Source organism: Podarcis pityusensis, assembly GCF_964106645.2.
Source record: "Podarcis pityusensis genome assembly, chromosome: 9".
In the NCBI taxonomy this organism is placed as follows: Eukaryota; Metazoa; Chordata; class Lepidosauria; order Squamata; family Lacertidae; genus Podarcis; species Podarcis pityusensis.
The window spans coordinates 40,495,481-40,514,963 of NC_138034.1; the positions used below are offsets into that span (position 1 = coordinate 40,495,481).

General features: G+C 40.3%; 1 protein-coding gene and 1 long non-coding RNA gene across 2 annotated transcripts in view; one reads left to right on the forward strand and one right to left on the reverse strand.

Annotated features, from left to right (window-relative positions):
- Positions 1–13,777, reverse strand: part of LOC308485925 — a 29,224-nt gene extending 15,447 nt beyond the window's left edge. The window contains exons 1-2 of the long non-coding RNA XR_013990872.1: positions 13,679–13,777; positions 12,296–12,330 (exon numbers count right to left, since the gene is read on the reverse strand). This is a non-coding gene — a long non-coding RNA (uncharacterized lncRNA). The remainder of the gene's footprint in view (positions 1–12,295; positions 12,331–13,678) is intronic.
- Positions 1–19,483, forward strand: part of ZNF827 (zinc finger protein 827) — a 128,990-nt gene that overhangs the window by 43,724 nt on the left and 65,783 nt on the right. Inside the window, 2 exon segments of the mRNA XM_081021862.1 lie at positions 1,709–2,180; positions 13,581–13,814. Of these exon segments, the coding sequence (XP_080877988.1) occupies positions 1,709–2,180; positions 13,581–13,814 (706 nt within the window).

Below are 19,483 nucleotides of genomic sequence, written 5' to 3' on the forward strand. Positions count from 1 at the left end.
AAGGAAAGTGTCTGAAGAATCTCTTTCAAAAACCTGTCCTTAGGGAAATTATAGTGGAACAATATAATACTTAGTGAACATCTTCAATATCTCCCTAGCCACTAATACATAAACAGCAATTTACAGATATTCTAACTTATCTCCCCTCTAAATATACTGTGGACATAGTTTGGAGTCTTAGTGCAGTTAATGCTTTCTCGATTGCACCAACAGATAATTCAGAAAAGTAATCTGGAAGATGATGATCAGATTAAAAACAACAATAAAATGATGAAAATTGCATAGCTTGAAGATGACATGTAGTTAATAAAAGGTCCTACTCTCTAAATTTGTTTTTAATACACTGTTTTGCAGCTATAGGAATAGAAACCTTAAGGATCTCAAGAATCAGTTCATATTTGGATATAAATATGATGTTCAGGGATGATGGGAGTTGTAGTCCAACAACATCTGATGGGCCACAGGTTTCCCATCGCTGAATATAGTGCCAAGTACAGAGCAGGTATGATGAAGGTGCATTATTGCAGAGATGCCTGTAATACAAGGCATAGGTTAACTAAACTGCTATCAGAAACCCAAATATGTGAGGCATGTTCTACATGTGAAGGCCTAAGATTTCAGTATCTCCATGCATTCTCCCTTTGGGTATGTGAGTGTAGCTGTGTGTGTGTGTGTATGTGTGTGTGTATATATATGTATATGTATATGTATGTATATGTGTGTGTGTATATATATGATGTCCAATCGTGGTTGTGATTTATTAAACCATGAACAAGCAATCAGTTTGCAGTTATGAACTTTGTAAACCACTTCAAATGCAGTTAACTACCTAGTGGCCAGAGCAGATGTTGCATTGGCATGGATTGGCAAAGATGCCAGCCCTGCTGTGTTCTGTGTTCCTCCTCCTCCTCCTCCTCCATCAACATGATTTAGATGCTGGCTGCCATCAACTGGAAAGGCAGCAGCAATAGAACTCATGAACTGGGGATACAGATACACTAAAGTCAATGGAATTTATTCACAAGTAAACGTGACCAAGGATGGAGTTCTTAGAGTTTTATACACTGTAGGGAATAAAGGCTAGGTCATAAGGACTGATTCCTTGGAACTCTCTCTCTCTCTTTCCAGTGAATCAGTCCTTATGACCTAGTCTTTATTCCCTACAGTGTGTAAACACACACACACACACACACACACACACACACACACACACTTATATACACACACAGATAGATAGATAGATAGATAGATAGATAGATAGAGAGATAGATAGATATAGATATAGATATAGATATAGATATAGATATAGATATAGATATAGATATAGATATAGATATAGATATATTACAGGACATAATTGCTTTTGGAACTAATCTGAGAAGCAATGTGCTTTGCAGCTTGCTCTTGAATAATTCTGTGACTTTTAACCTGTGACCTCTGAACAAAGATGTGTACTGTGAAATATTCATCATTAAATTGTCACATATAGACAGGAGAGTCAATCTCAGCTCATCATGCTGACCTCCTTTGTTAAGGTCTTTTGAGATGTGCAAATAAAATGTACTGAGCTCTATAAGCACTGAGGAGGCAGGAAGGCAGCCAGTAGGAGATATGCACAGTATTGGTCTGAAATAAGTTTCTGCTATTTGTCTGAGAGATGTTGTTGCTGTTGTTGTCACTGTTACTTAATCATCAACTGCTTAATCAGGTTCACCAACATCAAGACCGGGGAGAGACATTTCAGTGCCAGCTATGCCCATTTACCTCCTCTCGCCACTTCAGCCTCAAACTCCACATGCGCTGCCACCAGCACTTCCTGAGGACAGAAGCCAAAGTGAAGGAAGAGATCCCAGAAATGGATGTCAAGGGGTCGCCATTGCTAAGTGACAACTCCAGAATGGGGCAGCAGATGGATGGGGCAACAGACCACGCAGGGACTGCGGCCACCTCTAAAACTCCTGAGGTGGCTGGATCTACCATCCCACCTCTGCTAATAAAAGAAGAGCCCAAAGATGACAGCAGCACCTCCACCCCAACCTTCGCTCTCAGTGTTGTTGACAGAATCACCAACAACACAAAGCTAAAAGACTCCATTGACTTTATGACCAATACAGCGTCGGCACTTTTCAGCCAGGACATCTCTGTCAAGATGGCATCAGATTTTCTCATGAAGCTCTCAGGTAAGGATGACAAAACTCTCTGCTTCTGGTCTGCATCCCTTTTTCCATGTTTTTACTCACTATGCCACCCTGTTAAATCCTTACAAAGTATGTATTTAAACACAAGTTTTAAGACATATTTAACTCGTATTTTTCTCTCAGAATAAGTTCTAAATGTTACCAGGAATTAAAGTCACAGAGACTCCAAGGTCAATAGAATTGAGTCCCAAGTAAATATGCCCATGATTGGAATTCTTATGCATTATGTGCATTATGTTGTAGAATGCCCTGGGATTATATTTAACAGAGAGCAGGTTGGAAATATTCCAAATAAATTTATAATAAAAACTACTGAGAACTGTCTTGCAATATTCAGAGAAGTGAATACTTAAGTTTCAGTTGGCACATGAATCTAAGATTACTTCATATAGTGAGTGGCAAAGATTGAATTTTTCAAGCATCTCTACTCTTGGGTATTTGAGATGTGGGCTGAAGTTCCTCAACTCATATAAGACAGCTCAGTTTTATGCCCCTGTTTTATATTTTGAGGCGATGGATCTCAGGTGTCTCCCCACCTTCATTTACATTAATAGTGCAGCAACAACAACAAGGAATCCTGGAGCACTTTCAAGGCTAACTAATTTATGTATTTATTTCAGGTGCTTTTATTTCAGCTGAAAAGGTTTTCAGAGCCTTACAAGGATCAGTAATAAAACAGTCCCTGCTTTTAGGCTTACAATCCAATGATGCAACACAAAAGGAAAAAGAATTGGGAGTCAGGAGAGAAAAAGCAAATTCAAGCATTTATAGGGGCAGAGCAATCCAAATTATAGGAAGCCAGTGTAATTCACAGGATAAAATATTCCGGTGAAATTTATCCCTATTCCAGATTTAGCTCTGGAGTGGGACTACTGCCAGCTGAGTTGGCCTGAGCCCAGCAGAGGGAAAACAAGCCTTTAAAATAGACGGCACCCTTTTTCCAGTGCAATTTCCAAGATCATGTGACTGACCTGAAAGGAATTGGGCTTAGTGGTAAGTCTCCCCTGCTCCATCACCCCTTGCCATACCCCTTTTAAGGACTTCCTCAGCTAAGTGTATCTCCACCTGAACCAGGATTGTGGACTTCCAACCTGCCTCATCCCATTGGATCTTGGTTGGGATTACTCCTTTGGTTACAAAGTTCTTATAATAACCAGCTGTAATGGAAAGAGTTTAAGGAGAAGAGGAGCCAAAAGTTGCTACTATCTCAGCTGAGCTGATGAAGTGGTCTCTTTTCCCTTCTCCCTGCCCCACTGCAACCTGACAGGAATGGCTGTTACAAGTTGATAGTTGGAGTGGGAAAACTGGATAGAGCAGGTTTCTCAAGAGAGCTGATGGTGTGCCTCTCTTTCTCCTTTCTCCCTCACTACAGCTTGATGGAACGGCTATTGCCAGATAACAGGAATGGATCAGACTTCTCAGCAGAGCTGATGAAGTGGCCCTACTTCTCTGTTGTCCCTCTCTGCTGAAATTTGGCTCTTAATCAATGAAAGCTCACGCCATGATTAATTTGCTAGTTTTTAAAGTGCTATAAGGCTAACATGGTTGGTTTTGCTGCAGAACAGACTAATGCAGCACATCCCTCTGCAAATTAATAATGTGATTTCAGTTTTTGTATCTGAGCATTCAAAAGAACATAATCATTTGCCCTAAATTGTTATGCATTAGCTATGCAGCTGCACTGATGCCCAAATGTCTTGTGGGACCACGACAGCAGGCAGTTAAATCACTGGTGTGATCACATAACTAAAGTGTTGACCAGTTTGGCAGGGTGCCAGCACTGGGATATCACTAATCATGATGCTCTTGCTGAGTGATGTGCAGAATATTTTGCAACTCTGCTTCTTGCCATGTTGGGGGTCTGTCATTCTGACTGTCTTCACTTACAGGTTTGTGTTCAAAAAAGAGTGTAAAACTCTGAAACTTCCCTTCTGTTACAGTATGTGTTTGAACTGATGTGCGTGTCCAGCACTCACATATTCATACACACACCATAACGAGAAATTTAAGATCTTTTGCTGGAGTTATAACATGCATCCGTTTATGAATATGTGATTGCCCTCAACCCCATGCCCATAAGAAGTTCTTACACAAAAAGAATAAAGAAAGCTTGGTTTATTATATGAAATGAAAATGACAGAATATATAAATGCTGCTTTAGACAGAAAAATTACAATTTAAGCAGGCTGTAAACCCTACAACACCTACACACCTAAAGAGTGGGGAAATCGCTGAGTATTCTCAAAGCCTACAAAAGTGAGCGTGACAATTTGGGCCAGCAGGACTCACCCTAATAGTAAGTTAAGAAATGCGGGGGGGGGAGTATACCTGTCCTTAAGCGAAATGGATTTGTGCTGAAAATCCAGGTGTTTTATAATATTTCTTGCTAATGCATCTTAGTGGGGGAGGGGGCCTTGAGATGAGCAATTCCTACTTCCGGGGGCGGCGCGAACGGCAATGGCGGTCCTCTTCTAACCGGGAGAGGAGGCTCCGCAGACACCGGGTCGTCCGCTACGGCGAAGCGGAGACCCACTCCGGAAAACCACAGGCAGCAAGAGCCTGTGGTCTCGAGGCTCGGCGGGCGCCTAAAGCGACCCTCCAAACGTCAAAGGAACCCCGTAAGGGGCTCCGGAGCGTGGAGGGGGGTTGCGGCGCTGTGAGCCGTTTCGCAATCTGCGGAGCGAAGCCGCGCTGCTGCTGCCGGTGAGCGCTGATCCCTTTTCCTGTGAAATTCGGATCCGGAACTAAAATCAACTTACTCGTGAGTAAAGACTGAATCACTTGAAATTAGAGACTTTAAATTAAAAGATTTGAACTTGGCCGAGAGCGGAGAGACGTGGAAACAGGAAGTCCGTCTTCCGCTGCCATTGAACTTGAAAAAGCGAATAGCTGGAGGAGTGGAGGCTGAAAAAAGAACCTTTAAACTTTACGGATCTAAGCATCCACTGAACCTGCAATCTAAAGTAAAGATTTTAAGTTAAAGATTTGGAATTATCATTTGTATTTGACTTTCCTCCTTTTATTGGATTACAATTAAAAGGTGAAACCCAGGGTCCGGAGCTGCCTGAGCTTTGAGAGACTGAGCTGTCAGTACTGCAGATTTGGATACTGTATATTGGAACTTGCAACAATCTGAGGGTATTGAGACCTTCTAATTTGAAACATTTCTTTGGAGACAAGTAAGCACTGCTTGTAACAAAGTGATTATTAATATCAACTCTGCTAAACATTTGTACTTGAAGGTTCCTGGATATTAAATTAGACTCTGAAAGACATTTTAAGCTCCCTCTAGAGGATTGGATTAAAACAGTGACTTTACATTTACTTTCGATTCCCGGGCTGTTTGCTTTCTCTGGGCCTTTCTATTCCCATGGGAATAACTCAGTGTGACCTTGACTGATAGATAATGTTGGAATGAGTGGCACAAGAAGAAGAGGAAGAGTTAGACAAACAACTTTGACAACTCTAACCTCAGCCTCACAGACACGCAGATCATCTGTACCTACTTTGCCTTCAGAAGTAGAAGTAGAAGAAGTTGCCTCGTCACAGGCAAAAGAGGGAGAAGGAGAAACAGAGCAGTTACAATTGGAAGATATGGCCTCAGGAGCATCTGCTTCTGTTTTAGACAAAATTTTTGAAAAATTGGAAGCTTTGGACAAGAAAGCAGATGAGCAAACAGCAAAGATTGACCAAAATACAGAATGCCTAAATAAATTAACTGTACAAGTGGCACAGAACACACAGGCAATTGGACAGTTAACGGAGGCCACAGCAGAAAATCGGAAATTGGCTGAGGATACCAGACAAAAATTAGAAAATTTAGAACAAGAGGTAAGACCACTCACTAAACAAGTTGGGGAACATCAGATTTATCTTTCTATGATAGAACTGCGAAATCGTGAGAATAATTTGAGGATTAGGTCGCTACAAGAGGCAGAAGAAGGAAATCTAGCTGAGTTTTTAACCAAAGAATTCTCCAAGTTCTGGAATTTGGAGGAAAAGGACTTTAAAATTGTGTCAGCTTTCAGACTTGGAAGATTTATAAAGAAGGAGAGGCCCAGAGACTGTTTGATAACATTGAGATCAAAGGAGGAAAGGGACAAGATTTTGGGCCTACACTACGGAAAGTCACTGGAGGTTCTGGACAGAAGAATTGAAATTTACAAAGATATTCCAAGACAACTGCTGGACCTTAGAGCCGCCTATTCTGAACTTACCAAATTACTAAGGAGCAACGCAATTGCATTTAGGTGGGAATTCCCCCAAGGAATATCCTTTACCTTTAGAGGGAGAAAGGTCAAAATCAGAACATCGGAAGAGAGAGACAAATTTCTGTCTACATACGGAGAGGACCTTCAAAAAGGAATTGAACTACCTTCTGGGCCTGGGGCAACGCCAGTACCAACACCAGCACCTGGGGAACCTGAAGATTCTGTGAACAAGATACCACCCCTGGAAAAATAACCAGATTAATTCAGGATGTCTCTGCAACTGTTGAGCTGGAATATTAATGGTTGTAACATTCCGGAAAAAAGGAAGAAAATATTTCATATATTAAAAAAAGAACAATTGGACATTATTTGCCTACAGGAAACACATGTGACAAGGCTCCACAGAAAAGTGTTAATAAATAAAAGATTGGGCCAGGAATTTATATCGTCGGACAAAGTTAAGAAGAGAGGTGTGGTGATATATGCGAAAGAGAGCCTGTCACCTAAATTTTTATTTAAAGATGAATATGGAAGAATTTTGGCAATTGAGATACAACATCAAGGAGAGAAATTGTTGATATTAGGAATCTATGCACCTAATGAAGGGAAATCGGAATTTTACAAGAAGCTGCAGGAGACAATGCTGGATTATCTGGACTACAACAACATCATAATGATGGGAGATATGAATGGGGTCGTATCAACTAACATGGACAAGTCACAAAGTTAAAATGTTACAAAAGACGGCAGACTACCTAAAACCTTTTTTGAAATGACAGACAATATGGATTTGATTGACATCTGGAGGACAAAGAACCCACTAGGAAGAGAGGGAACATTCTTTTCTGAAGCCCAACTGACCTGGACAAGAATCGACCAAATATGGATATCTAGAGGCCTGGCACCTAAGGTCAGAAAAGTGGAAATCTGCCCAAAGACCTGCTCCGACCATAATGCAGTAAAGATGGATATGACACTACTACCAACTGGATCCTTTAGATGGAAGATGAATGACAATTTATTCAGAGATCAGGAAATTACCAAGAAGGCCCAAAAAGTTTTGAAGGATTACTTTGAGATAAATATGAATACTACGGTGGAAAAAAGAATCGTCTGGGACGCAAGTAAAGCTGTAATGAGGGGATTCTTGATACAACAGAATGCAGTAAAGAAAAGAACACAAAATGAGAAAAAAGATAAGATCTTGGATAAAATAAAAGAATTAGAGAAGAAGTTAAGAGTGAATCCGAAGTCACAGCCAACTCTGAGAGAAATTAAACTTTATCAAACACAATATTCTAAACTGATAAACCAGGAAATTGAATGGAAGGTTAAACTAATGAAACAAAAAACGTTTGAGTCGGCGAATAAATGTGGAAAACTGCTAGCTTGGCAGTTGAAGAGAAGACAAAGATTAAATACGGTTACAAACTTAGAGGTTGAAGGAAAAAACATTCAGAATCCGGTGGACATTAGAAAGTGTTTCCAGAGATACTTCAAAAAACTATACACCCAAGGGCCGCAAGACGAAGTTGAGATTAAACAATTTTTGGCAAAAAATGGACTATCCAAATTGTCACAAGAAAATAGGACAATCCTGAATTCTAAAATAACACGACAGGAGATTGAACAAGCCATTCAGAACATGCAACTGGGCAAATCTCCAGGGCCAGATGGGCTGACCTCCAAGTACTATAAGACATTAAAAGACTATTTGATACAACCTTTGATGGAGGTCAGCAATGAAATTATGGAGGGGAAGAGGGCACCGGAGTCGTGGAAGGAAGCGTTTATCACATTAATACCAAAGTCGGAAGCTGAAAAGACACAACTTAAGAACTACCGTCCCATCTCCCTTCTAAATGTGGATTACAAAATATTTGCAGACATTTTGGCAAGTAGATTTAAAAAAGTTTTAAATGAAGCAATCCATAAGGACCAGGCAGGCTTTCTCCCAGGTAGACATTTGTTTGCTAATACAAGGAACATTATTGACATTTTGGAACTTTTGCAAACAGATATAAATACAAAAGCAGTTTTAATCTTTATAGATGCGGAGAAGGCCTTTGACAACATCTCCTGGAAATTTATGATGGGAAATTTAAAAGAGATGGGAGTGGGACGGGGTTTTGAGAATGGGATTGAGGCGATATATTCAGAACAGAAAGCTAAATTGATAGTTAATAATGTGGTTACAGAAGAGTTTAAAATTGAAAAAGGAACACGACAAGGTTGCCCTATCTCCCCTTTGTTATTCATTTCGGTTCTGGAAGTGCTATTGAATATGATTAGAGGGGATCGGTTGGTGGAAGGAATTCAGGTCGGACAGAAACAATATAAATTAAAAGCTTTTGCAGATGACCTGGTTTTGACCCTGCAGAAGCCAGAGCCTAGTACAAAAAGAGTATTACAACTGATTAATGACTTTGGTCGGGTGGCTGGATTTAAATTAAATAAACAGAAAACTAAGGTTTTGGGAAAAAATTTGACAGATACAGAGTCAGAACGGTTTCAGAAAGAGACGGAACTTAATGTGGTTAAAAAAGTAAAATACCTAGGGGTAAACATAACAGCAAAAAACCTAAGTCTATTTAAGGATAATTATGAAAAATGCTGGGCAGAAATTAAGAGAGACTTAGATAGTTGGTCAAAATTGAAACTTTCTTTGTTAGGCCGAATTGCTGCTATCAAGATGAATGTATTGCCAAGGATGTTGTTTTTATTTCAAACACTTCAGGTTTTGGACAAGACGGAGTGCTTTCAGAAGTGGCAGAGAGATATTTCTAAGTTTGTCTGGCAGGGCAAAAAGCCCAGAATTAAGTTTAAGATATTAACTGATGCAAAACAAAGAGGGGGCTTTGCCCTGCCAGATTTAAAGTTGTATTATGAAGCCGCAGCGTTCTGCTGGCTAAAAGACTGGCTACTTCTTGAAGACACTGATGTGTTGGATTTGGAAGGGTTTAACAATGCTTTTGGATGGCATGCATATTTGTGGTATGACAAGGTTAAAGCAAATAAGGCCTTTAAGAACCATATTGTCAGAAAATCACTGTTTAATGTCTGGACAAAATATAAAGACTTGCTGGAAAATAAAACCCCAAGGTGGCTTTCACCTTTGGAAGCTAAGGCCCGAAAAAGACCCAATATGGAGGCCAAATGGCCAAAATATTGGGAAATTCTAGAAAAAGATGGAGACAATTGGAAACTGCAGAGTTTGGAGAAAATGAAGGATAAAGTGCGAGACTGGTTACATTACGCTCAGATTAAAGAAGTTTTTAAAAATGACAAGAAATTAGGGTTCCAGGTGGAGAAATCGAAAATAGAAACAGAATTGTTAGAACCTAAGAGTAAGGTACTTTTAAGGATGTATAACTTGCTGTTAAAATGGAACACACAAGACGAAATGGTTAAATCGGCTATGATAAGGTGGGCGCAGGACATTGGGCATAATATTATGTTTGAGGACTGGGAAAGGTTGTGGAGTACTGGATTGAAATTTACTGCATGTAACGCTTTGAAAGAAAATGTAATGAAAATGATATATAGATGGTATATGACCCCAGTCAAACTTGCAAAAATTTACCACCTGACTGACAATAAGTGTTGGAAATGTAAAGAGTGTGAAGGAACATTCTTCCACCTCTGGTGGACTTGCCCTAAAGTGAAGGCGTCCTGGGAAATGATTTATAATGAACTGAAAAAGGTATTTAAATATACCTTCACTAAGAAACCAGAGGCCTTTCTTTTGGGTATTGTCGGCCAAGGGGTGGTAAAGAAGGACCAGACATTTTTTATGTATGCAACAACAGCAGCAAGGATACTACTCGCAAAGCATTGGAAAGCTCAAGATCTACCCACACTGGAAGAATGGCAGATGCAACTGATAGACTACATGGAACTGGCTGAGATGACCGGCAGAATTCGCGACCTGGGAGAAGAGAGGACTGAGGAGGATTGGAAGAAATTTAAGAATTATTTACAAAAACATTGCAACTTGAGTGAATGCTAAACAGGATGCTAGATCAATATAACTGAGCACCACTAATTTGGATGATTTTAAGAAAATAAGTGAGATTGAGAAAATATAACTCTTTTTGAGAATTAGAAGATTATGAAACATAGAAGGGATATAAGAATGCAAATAAGATAATAAATTGCTGACAAAATGCTATAACGATGAAAGTGGGAGCGGGAGATGTGAGGAAGTCCAAAGAAAATGTGAAATTATGTTAAGATATATGTTACATTGTTTATTATGTTTATTTTTATTGTAAAACCCAATAAATTTCTATTAAAAAAAAAAAGAGATGAGCAATTCCTGCAGTTCTTATTGTCTTTCTTCCAGAGTTTCCCTCCCATTTCTTACCTCGCCCATGTTGCAAATTAGTTTGAAAGGATATTATCCTAGTGCATGATGTCTAAACTGTTCACCCTTTGTTTGCCCCTTGCCTTCAAATTATCTTGATGGCCCCCATTCAGGTGGTAAATAGGCTATACTGGCAACTGAATTTACATGTGTTGACCTTTATGCCAGGTCTGAGGGACTCTGAATTTCTTGAATGCCCTCCAGGAGATGAGGCTGGAATCAGACTTGTACCAAGGTCACCAGAGTTCATCATGGAGGGTCTCCTGTCCTTTTAGAGTTATGTCAGTTTTCTTACCTATGCCATGATTTACAGCAATAAACCACAGAATGGGTTCAGATTGACACATACACTCTATTCATGCTTCTTTCCCAAATGTTTCGCGCCCCCCCCCCCGCAAATCGTAACAATTTATATTGTTCCTAGTGGATCCATGAGGATCTGGGAAAAATAATTTTCATTTTCTTTTTTGTTGATGCAATGGAATATGCAGATATGCCATTTATTATGACTATTGCTAGTACTTCAGTCTTTTTCTGAAAAACCTCACTTGGTGAAGGGAAAGGGGAAAGCCTCTCTGGGGAGAGCATTCCATAACAGGTGTGTCAACACTGAAAAGTTCCTTCACCGAAGAGCCATCTGTTGCACTGAAGATGGGGAGGAATGTAGAGAAGGGTGGGCTTGTAGAAAGGGTAGCCAATATGGTGTCATCGAGGCTTCCATAATCCCTGCCTATTGGCCCTGCTGACTTAGGCTGATGGTGGCCACAATGCCCACCCATGCTTCATTGTCTTGATTTGCCCTAAATGTTGGATTTCTGGGGTTACAAAAACTGCTATTGGCAAACGTAGGATGGAGAGAAGATTTGTAAAGACGAATTGACAATTAAAGATGCTTAACAAATGCAGTTTGATATGCTAAGAGCAAGCAACTTCAACTAGATTTCTAAGAGGTACACTTCCTAGGGAGTAAGTGCAGTATTGGGCTTTACTTCCAAGTAAACATGCATTGAAGGGACACAGGTGGTGCTGTGGGTTAAACCCTGTGACGGGGTGAGCTCCCGTTGTTCGGTCCCTGCTCCTGCCAACCTAGTAGTTTGAAAGCACGTCAAAGTGCAAGTAGATAAATAGGTACCACTCCGGCGGGAAGGTAAATGGTGTTTCCGTGCGCTGCTCTGGTTCGCCAGAAGCATCTTAAGTCATGTTGGCCACATGACCCAGAAGCTGTACGCCGGCTCCCTCGGCCAATAAAGCGAGATCAGCGCCTTAACCCCAGAGTCGGCCACGACTGGACCTAATGGTCAGGGGTCCCTTTACCTTTACCTTTTAAACATGCATTGGATTATACTGACATAAAATTATGAGGAACTGATAGGTGTTTAGAATTAGGAACACACTGATATCCCTTCCCCCTTTTTCAAACCCAAATCCAAAGGTTTGTAACCAATTTGTGCTACTGCTCTGGCATTTTAGAATAACACTGCTTAAATATATGCCATGCGTTCAGTAACTTTCAACCTTACCTCTACTGACTTGGTGATAGCAGAGCCTGTTTTGGCTGAAAGAAAGGCAACAAGAAGCATTTTAGGGGGAGAGGAGAACAGAATACAGACAGAATACAGTCTCACTCTTCATGTTTTTTTATTTAGAAATTGATCTTTAGTGTTCAACAGACAGGAATAGTAAAGGCCCCCAATGTGCATTTTTCATGCAAAAAAAAGGCCCATGCGCTCATTTTATAGTGTCTTAACGAAAGGTCCTGAAACCTGACTTGTGTGCACTGTTACCTAGCAACATGTTATAAAGTCACTGAAGGAATGGAATATATCTGAAAGATGAAAATGTAAACTTGGTAGATATGTCAATGCCACACAAGGGGAAAGATGTTATGCTAAAGGAAGAAATTAAACCCATTGATCAGAGCAATGTGTATCCAAAATAGTGTGTGGAATTGTACATTTGACCAGCACTGCGATACTTAACAGAGTTCCAGCTCATAAAACAGCAGGCGATGATGTTTTATTTAGTGGGCTTGCGAAATTTACTAGCAATGTTTTAGGAGAGTATTTCCATTTATTATAATATGAACAACGGCAAAAACTTAGATGGAGCCTGAGGATAGTTCCCTGTCAGCCTTTTCTGCAAAATTGAACTTTATCCCCAGCCACCCAGCTTGCTTTGGCCCAGATCGATGCGTTGCAGGCTTCTCTGCAAATGAGCAAAATAGAAAGGGTGTAATTAAAGAAAGGAAAAAGTGCCAGAGCTAGACAGCTATATGTCTGATTGGAGCAAGCTGCATATCCTGCCACTGCAGGCATTATTTGAGGAATCCTATGGGCTTGGGGGGTGGGGAGCTCCCTCTGTTGTTCTGTGAGACACTTATCTCCATTGTCCCAAAACCTGACAAAGGTTTTTAAAAAATGATGTAGCGCTGCTTCATGGATGCAACAGAACTCCAAAGGCAGCTTGAAGCATTACTACCTAGTGAGGATCCTAATTTTTTGGAATTCCAATAGATTAACCAGTGGGATGAATTAGTGCTTCTTCCCACAGACTGCATCAGAAAGTATATTCTAGGATTGTCATTCAGAAGGCATCAGCTATCTGGTTGCCTTTTGTGCAGGATTTTGTGTAGGAATTTATCAGTACTTGTTGCCTCTTGAAGCCTGCCCAATTTGGTTTTCTGTGTAGAGTTCCCTGCCCTGCACCATCATCCCAAACTGTTCCCCATGACTCTTGTACACTTGCTGTCTTCTGATTATACATTTACGCACTTCACTGAACCCTTTCCTCCCTTTCTGTTAACAGCTGCAAATCAAAAAGAACCCTTGCCTCCTACATTTAAAGTGAAAGATGAACCGAAAGATGAGGAAAATGCAAGTTCCACTTTTCCTAAATCTACTTACATTTTTAGTCCTGAGCCTGAAACATCTTCCGCAAGCCTTCCCGAGGAGAATCTCAAGGCACAAGAAGTGCCAGCGAATGCATTGCAGCAGGACATGTCTGTCAAAGCAGCATCCGAACTTCTTATGAAGCTATCAGGTACCAGATTGATTTTTAAAATATTCAGCTTTCTTTTTTTTAGTTGTGAAGTTGCCTCGTTTTAGTTACAACAAAGAGGGCTTTAATAGCTAATTACTGTGATGTACTGATGTTGACTTTCTAACAACCACGATCAAATTATTGCAAAATATTTCTGGTTCCTCTTTGTGAGCTTTTTACAGTTCCATACTTGGAATGGCTACAGCTTTGGGATAACCTAGAGCATGGGTAGGCAAACTAAGGCCTGGGGGCCGGATCCGGCCCAATTGCCTTCTAAATCCGGTCCGCGGGCGGTCCGGGGATCAGCGTGTTTTTACATGAGTAGAATATGTTCTTTTATTTAAAATGCATCTCTGGGCTATTTGTGGGGCATTCCCCCCCCCAAAAAAAATATAGTGCAGCCCCCCAAAGGGTCTGAGGGACAGTCGACCAGCCTCCTGCTGAAAAAGTTTGCTGACCCCTGCCCTAGAGGATGCTGCAATTCAGAATGTAGGGACATCATACAGGCTTCATGTATCAAGTGTTGTGCTCTAAGCCTGCATCTGCCCTCAGGTGAGTGGGCTTGCTACTAGCCTCCCATATGTAGAACTGGGTAAAGAACTGTTGCTCTCCAAGTGTGGATTGTATGGTACACAGCATCATCCATGCACAAGAATGCGGTATCAGCAGGCATGAGGAAGCCTCAAACATGGGATGGGGATTCCTAAAGCAGGAGTAGGGAAACCTCTGGGCTATGAGCTAATCTTGCCCCCCACCCCAGGATTTCCATTTTCCACCTGTCACAACAGCTGGTGTCACTTGTGATGAGGGGTGGCTGGGGTTCAATTCTGCCTTGGCTGCACAAACAAGTGCTTATAGCCAAAACAGGATTTAGCCATCCACTTCTCAGCTGACGAGGGTTTGCTAAATCCTTCTTATTTTGGCTGCACCAAACTCCCCATTACTCTTTTGGATTGAAAAAGCTAACTTCTCCAATTTTATCATTTTCCTAGAGGCAAATTTCCCAATTCATTAGCATTCTTCCGATTCTGCATGTTTAAACTTTTAGCTGCTTTTAATAAGTAATAAATATGGCTGCAATCCTAACCATGTTTACTCTGAAGTAAGTCCCACAGATTTTAGTGGGGCTTACTCCCAAGTAGGTGGGGTTAAATTTGCAGACTAAGTTATTTTTCGGTCTCCAATCGAAAAACAAAATATTTATTTACAAAACATTATATACCATTTGATTGTAATAAAGCCTCTAAGTGGTTTATGAAGTAACTATCATGGAATCTTCACCTTCATTAATCTTACTTAGTGTTAATCTCCAAATCTGTATTACTGGTGCATTCTAAATACAGTGGTACCTCTGGTTACGAACTTAATTCGTACCAGAGGTCCGTTCTTAAACTGAAACCATTCTTAACCTGAGGTACCACTTTAGCTAATGGGGCCTCCTGCTGCCGCTGCCGGTGTGAGATTTCTTGTTCTCATCCTGTGGTAAAGTTCTTAACCCGAGGTACTACTTCCGGGTTAGCGTAGTCTGTAACCTGAAGTGTTTGTAACCTGAGGTACCACTGTATGTAGCATATCTGCTTTCGGGCATTTACATCTCCAACGTGTTGTCTTTTCTTCTAATCTCTTTCTTTTAATTATTTCTGGATATTTTAAGGTGGATCTATTCATTTTCTGGCTCTCTTTCTATTTCTGTCTATCCACTCTGGCTTCCCCCATTTATCCAGAACATGTTGTTTGGATGTACTGTGTATTCTAGGTAGACCTATTATACGAAAACATTTGTAAACAGCGTGCTTGTCTTGGTAAGCTACTGATGACTGGGCAAGTCTGGATGTCTCTCAGGCTATTCCGAAAAATGAGGTTGTACCCTGCATAAAATATTCAGTATGCAATTATACTTAATAGAGATTTTGAGAAAATTTCCAACAGCATACCTGGTGATATGAGGTTTATTTTTCATTCACAAAGCACAAGTATTTATGGGTAATGTTTGAATACAAATATAGGAATAAGTTGTTGAGAAGAAGGAAAAAGCATGCCCACTTTCTGCTTTCATGAATAATAAGTGTGAGTTTCTGGAGCGGGAGATTTTATTATTAATAATTCAGTTATAAAGAAATAAAATGTCTTATTTAGCATCCTGATGATATGATTAATTTTTATCACCAGTGATTAGAAATTTAATTCTTGTGACTATTGGGGAAAGCCTCCGGTATACACCATTGGAGGATTTAAAACAACAACAAAAAAACGCCTTTCAAAATGGTATGAGGCTACCCTTGTACACAGCATTAGAGGATGGGTTGCTACACTCATACATATACTGGTTGTTGTTCTTTCTTTGTAAAAATCACCAAGCAAGGAACCTGTTGAGAGGGGAGCATGAAAGCTTCACCTTGTTGGCTTATAGACAAGTGGTTTGCTCCCAAGTCCTGCCAAGATTTGTGGGCTCTGCTACGAATGCAGAGCATAATTTGTTGCTAGTTTTATATTAATATGGGTTGTAATGATTTTCTTCGAAATATATGCTTGTGCGTTATGATGGCCTATCGGTCCATTTGTAGTTTAAATGAAAATGTTCAGAAGACACTTATTAAATCTCCATTCCTTTTTGAGTTTTGAACTCACTGTATTGAAATAATGTATGTTAGAAATACATTAGCAAACCATTTGTCTTGTGTGTGTGCTTTAAGTAATTCTGTAAAAAAAATGCTGATGGTGGTGGTGTTTGATATCTAACTCATCAATAAGCTGGAAAGGGAGCAATTAATAGGGGCTTTCTTACAGAAACCACAGCTGATCTTTCTTTGCAGGCTGACTGGTGGGCTTATATTAACCTTCAGATTGAAATATTAGATTGTTTATGACTATCTATTTTCAATATAAAAACTTTTTTGACTTGTTTGAAATGTTCTAGACCAGAAAAATGGTGAATCATACCTTCTGAGTGAGGCTTTCCTTAGTTATATTCCATATAATGTCTTTGTTCCCAGAGATTTTGAACTAGAGCTCATTTTTGGACAGCTATTTTAAATATTCACAGGTGTGCTGCTCATTTTTTTACAAAATCAGGACTTTGCTTACAGGTATATATTCAGAAGTAAACTATGCTGGTGTTGGATGTTTCCTGTGCAATTGCCTTAACAGAACAAATGCTCAGGCTTAAAAAGCCTTGTTGTTAATGATTTGCACTTCAAATTGCTGACAGGTCAGCCTGGTGGGGTGTTTTTTTTTTTTTTTTTTAAAGTACCCCAGTTTCTACGTTTCTTCTGACAATGTCTGCAAGTGCTTCTGCAATCTTAGCAGCAGCTGTCTCATAACTGTAGATGTCTTCTGTGGTTCAGAAAGTCCTTCCTTTCATCTTTATCCGATTGAACTGAATCTATCAGGACAACAGGCCTCCAACGGATTTGCCATTTCTAAGGATGGCTGCTGAGTCAGCGGCATTCCATGGCCTGGTGATGTCACAAGGCCCAGCCTAGTGATGTCATATGGTTACCAACTCTTGCGGGTGGAGGAAATCTCATACCAGAGCAGAATCCCAGTGGTAAAAGAAGAAAAATGAAAAATGTCAGGGGATAAATGGAAATGTAGGGGGAAATTGAAAAGCCCTTTGTGCAATTTTTTTAATAAAATTTAAAAATAATATTGTAACAGTTATCTTGCTGCAGAATTCTGAGAACCAAGTTTTGATGCTAGCAGTATCCCTGTGTAGTATAAACCAGGGTTGCCCACTTACGCGTTGCCAAAACAGAGGACGTGCATCATTCAAAAAAGAGGACAATAATTTGCATAAAAATCACATATGATATATTATACAAACAGTCACAAATTTAGAAACAAAATAACAAAATGATACATACACTTCACCATACTGCGGAAGACTTATGTCCCTGTTGACTATGCTGACCAGGTGCTGCTAACTGTTGATAGACAGTTTCAAGGACCCTGCTCTCCCTTTTTATGGTCCACTGTCTTTAAAGCAGATTTGGACTGGACATTCAAAACAGAGGACTTTCCTCTAATGTAGGATATGTTGCCATCCTAGTATAAGCAGGCTTGTTGTGGAATGACATTGTAGCATCAGGCTCTTTCTCAACCTACACACATCTGTTTGAATGTCTGAAGATGGCCAACCCACACATACACTCTCTTCTGATGTTCAGATGAATGTGTGTAGATCGGGCACAGAGCCTGCCACAAGAGTGCCACCGAATGCATGCTGCCTGGAAAGAACATCTGTAAAGGGCTTTATTTGGAATGAATATGTAGATAGCATAAATACAGACATTCATAAAGCTGTCTACCAGTTGGGAAGACAGTGGCCTTGCTTGGTGGTGGTGGTGGTGGTGGTGGTTTGACAACTGGCAGAAAAACAGGAAAGGCTGCCCCTCCCTCCTCTGCTCCAAAAAAAGCTGGATTCCTTTGTACTGAGTACCATCTCTAGGTCACCAAAAATGACAAGGGTTTTGCCCCATGCTTGCTTACTTCAAGAGCTGGGAACTGTGGCCATTCCTCTCTTGAATACCAAGACTAGAACCTTCATCAAGCCCAGCTGCCTTTTCAAAGCGATCTTTTACCACAATATGTGTGTGTGTAAATATATTGTTTGTGTGTATGTATTCACATAGTAAGAAGTGAAAAAGGAGATGGGGAGACAGCTTTTGATTTATATTTGAGGGAGTAATATTCAAGTATACACCTTGATACATAAGTCACATTTACAGCAGCATTGTAACTGTCTGTAAGATAACTATTTGTCCAATATATATACTTGTGTGGTAAAGATTCAAACAGCAACATTATATAAGTTTGGAAGGTTATTTCACCTGTTTACCAGACCAGAAAGGAAATAAAAATATACAATGTGCATCAGTATTTATTCAACAGTGTTTGGATTTCATCATCTCTGTTTAGACGTATAACACAACCACGTGTTTCTGTTATTGTATTTATGCAAGCAGAGTAGCATGTGCTATTGAAACATTTTTTCCATCTTGAATAATTTGAACTAGCATAATTGTCCTTCCTACAATCCAGTCCAATAAAACAACAGAGGCAACACTCTCCCCCAAAACAGATGCTCCTCAGCTTGTTTACATCAAGGATGGGGAAACTCAGGCTCAGTGGCCAAAGGGGGCCTGCTAGGCTTGTCTATCTGGCCTTCAGAATTTCCCCTGGGCTGCACCCCTTAATGCCCCACCTTTGCACCCCAAGTGCTTTTGCTTGGTTGGAATTTGTCCTTGAAATTTGACAGCGCCTCTTGCTTGTCAGGATGGTGGATACAGTGTGTGTGTGTGTGTGTGTGTGTGTGTGTGTGTGTGTGTGAAGTGTGTAAACAAGCCCACTGCACAATGTTAAAATATACATTCATTGCTCTACCCACTGTTGCCTCTGGCTTCTGACATGTGGTCCTCAGAAAGTTGCCCAGAAGGAAATGCAGCTCTTGGGCTGAAAAAGGCCTCCCACCTCTGGTCTCCATGGATCATTCTTGCCTTGCATGTACTCAGCTGAATGCAGTACATCTAATCAAGCATTGGGGATGGGGACACATTCTCCTAAAAGAAAGTGCCTTGTTTATTTTTTTGAAGAGGAGGGTTGAAACAGGAGTGAAATAAGTATTGTTTATGAATCTAGTACATTTCATAATACCCAGAGCAGAACATATT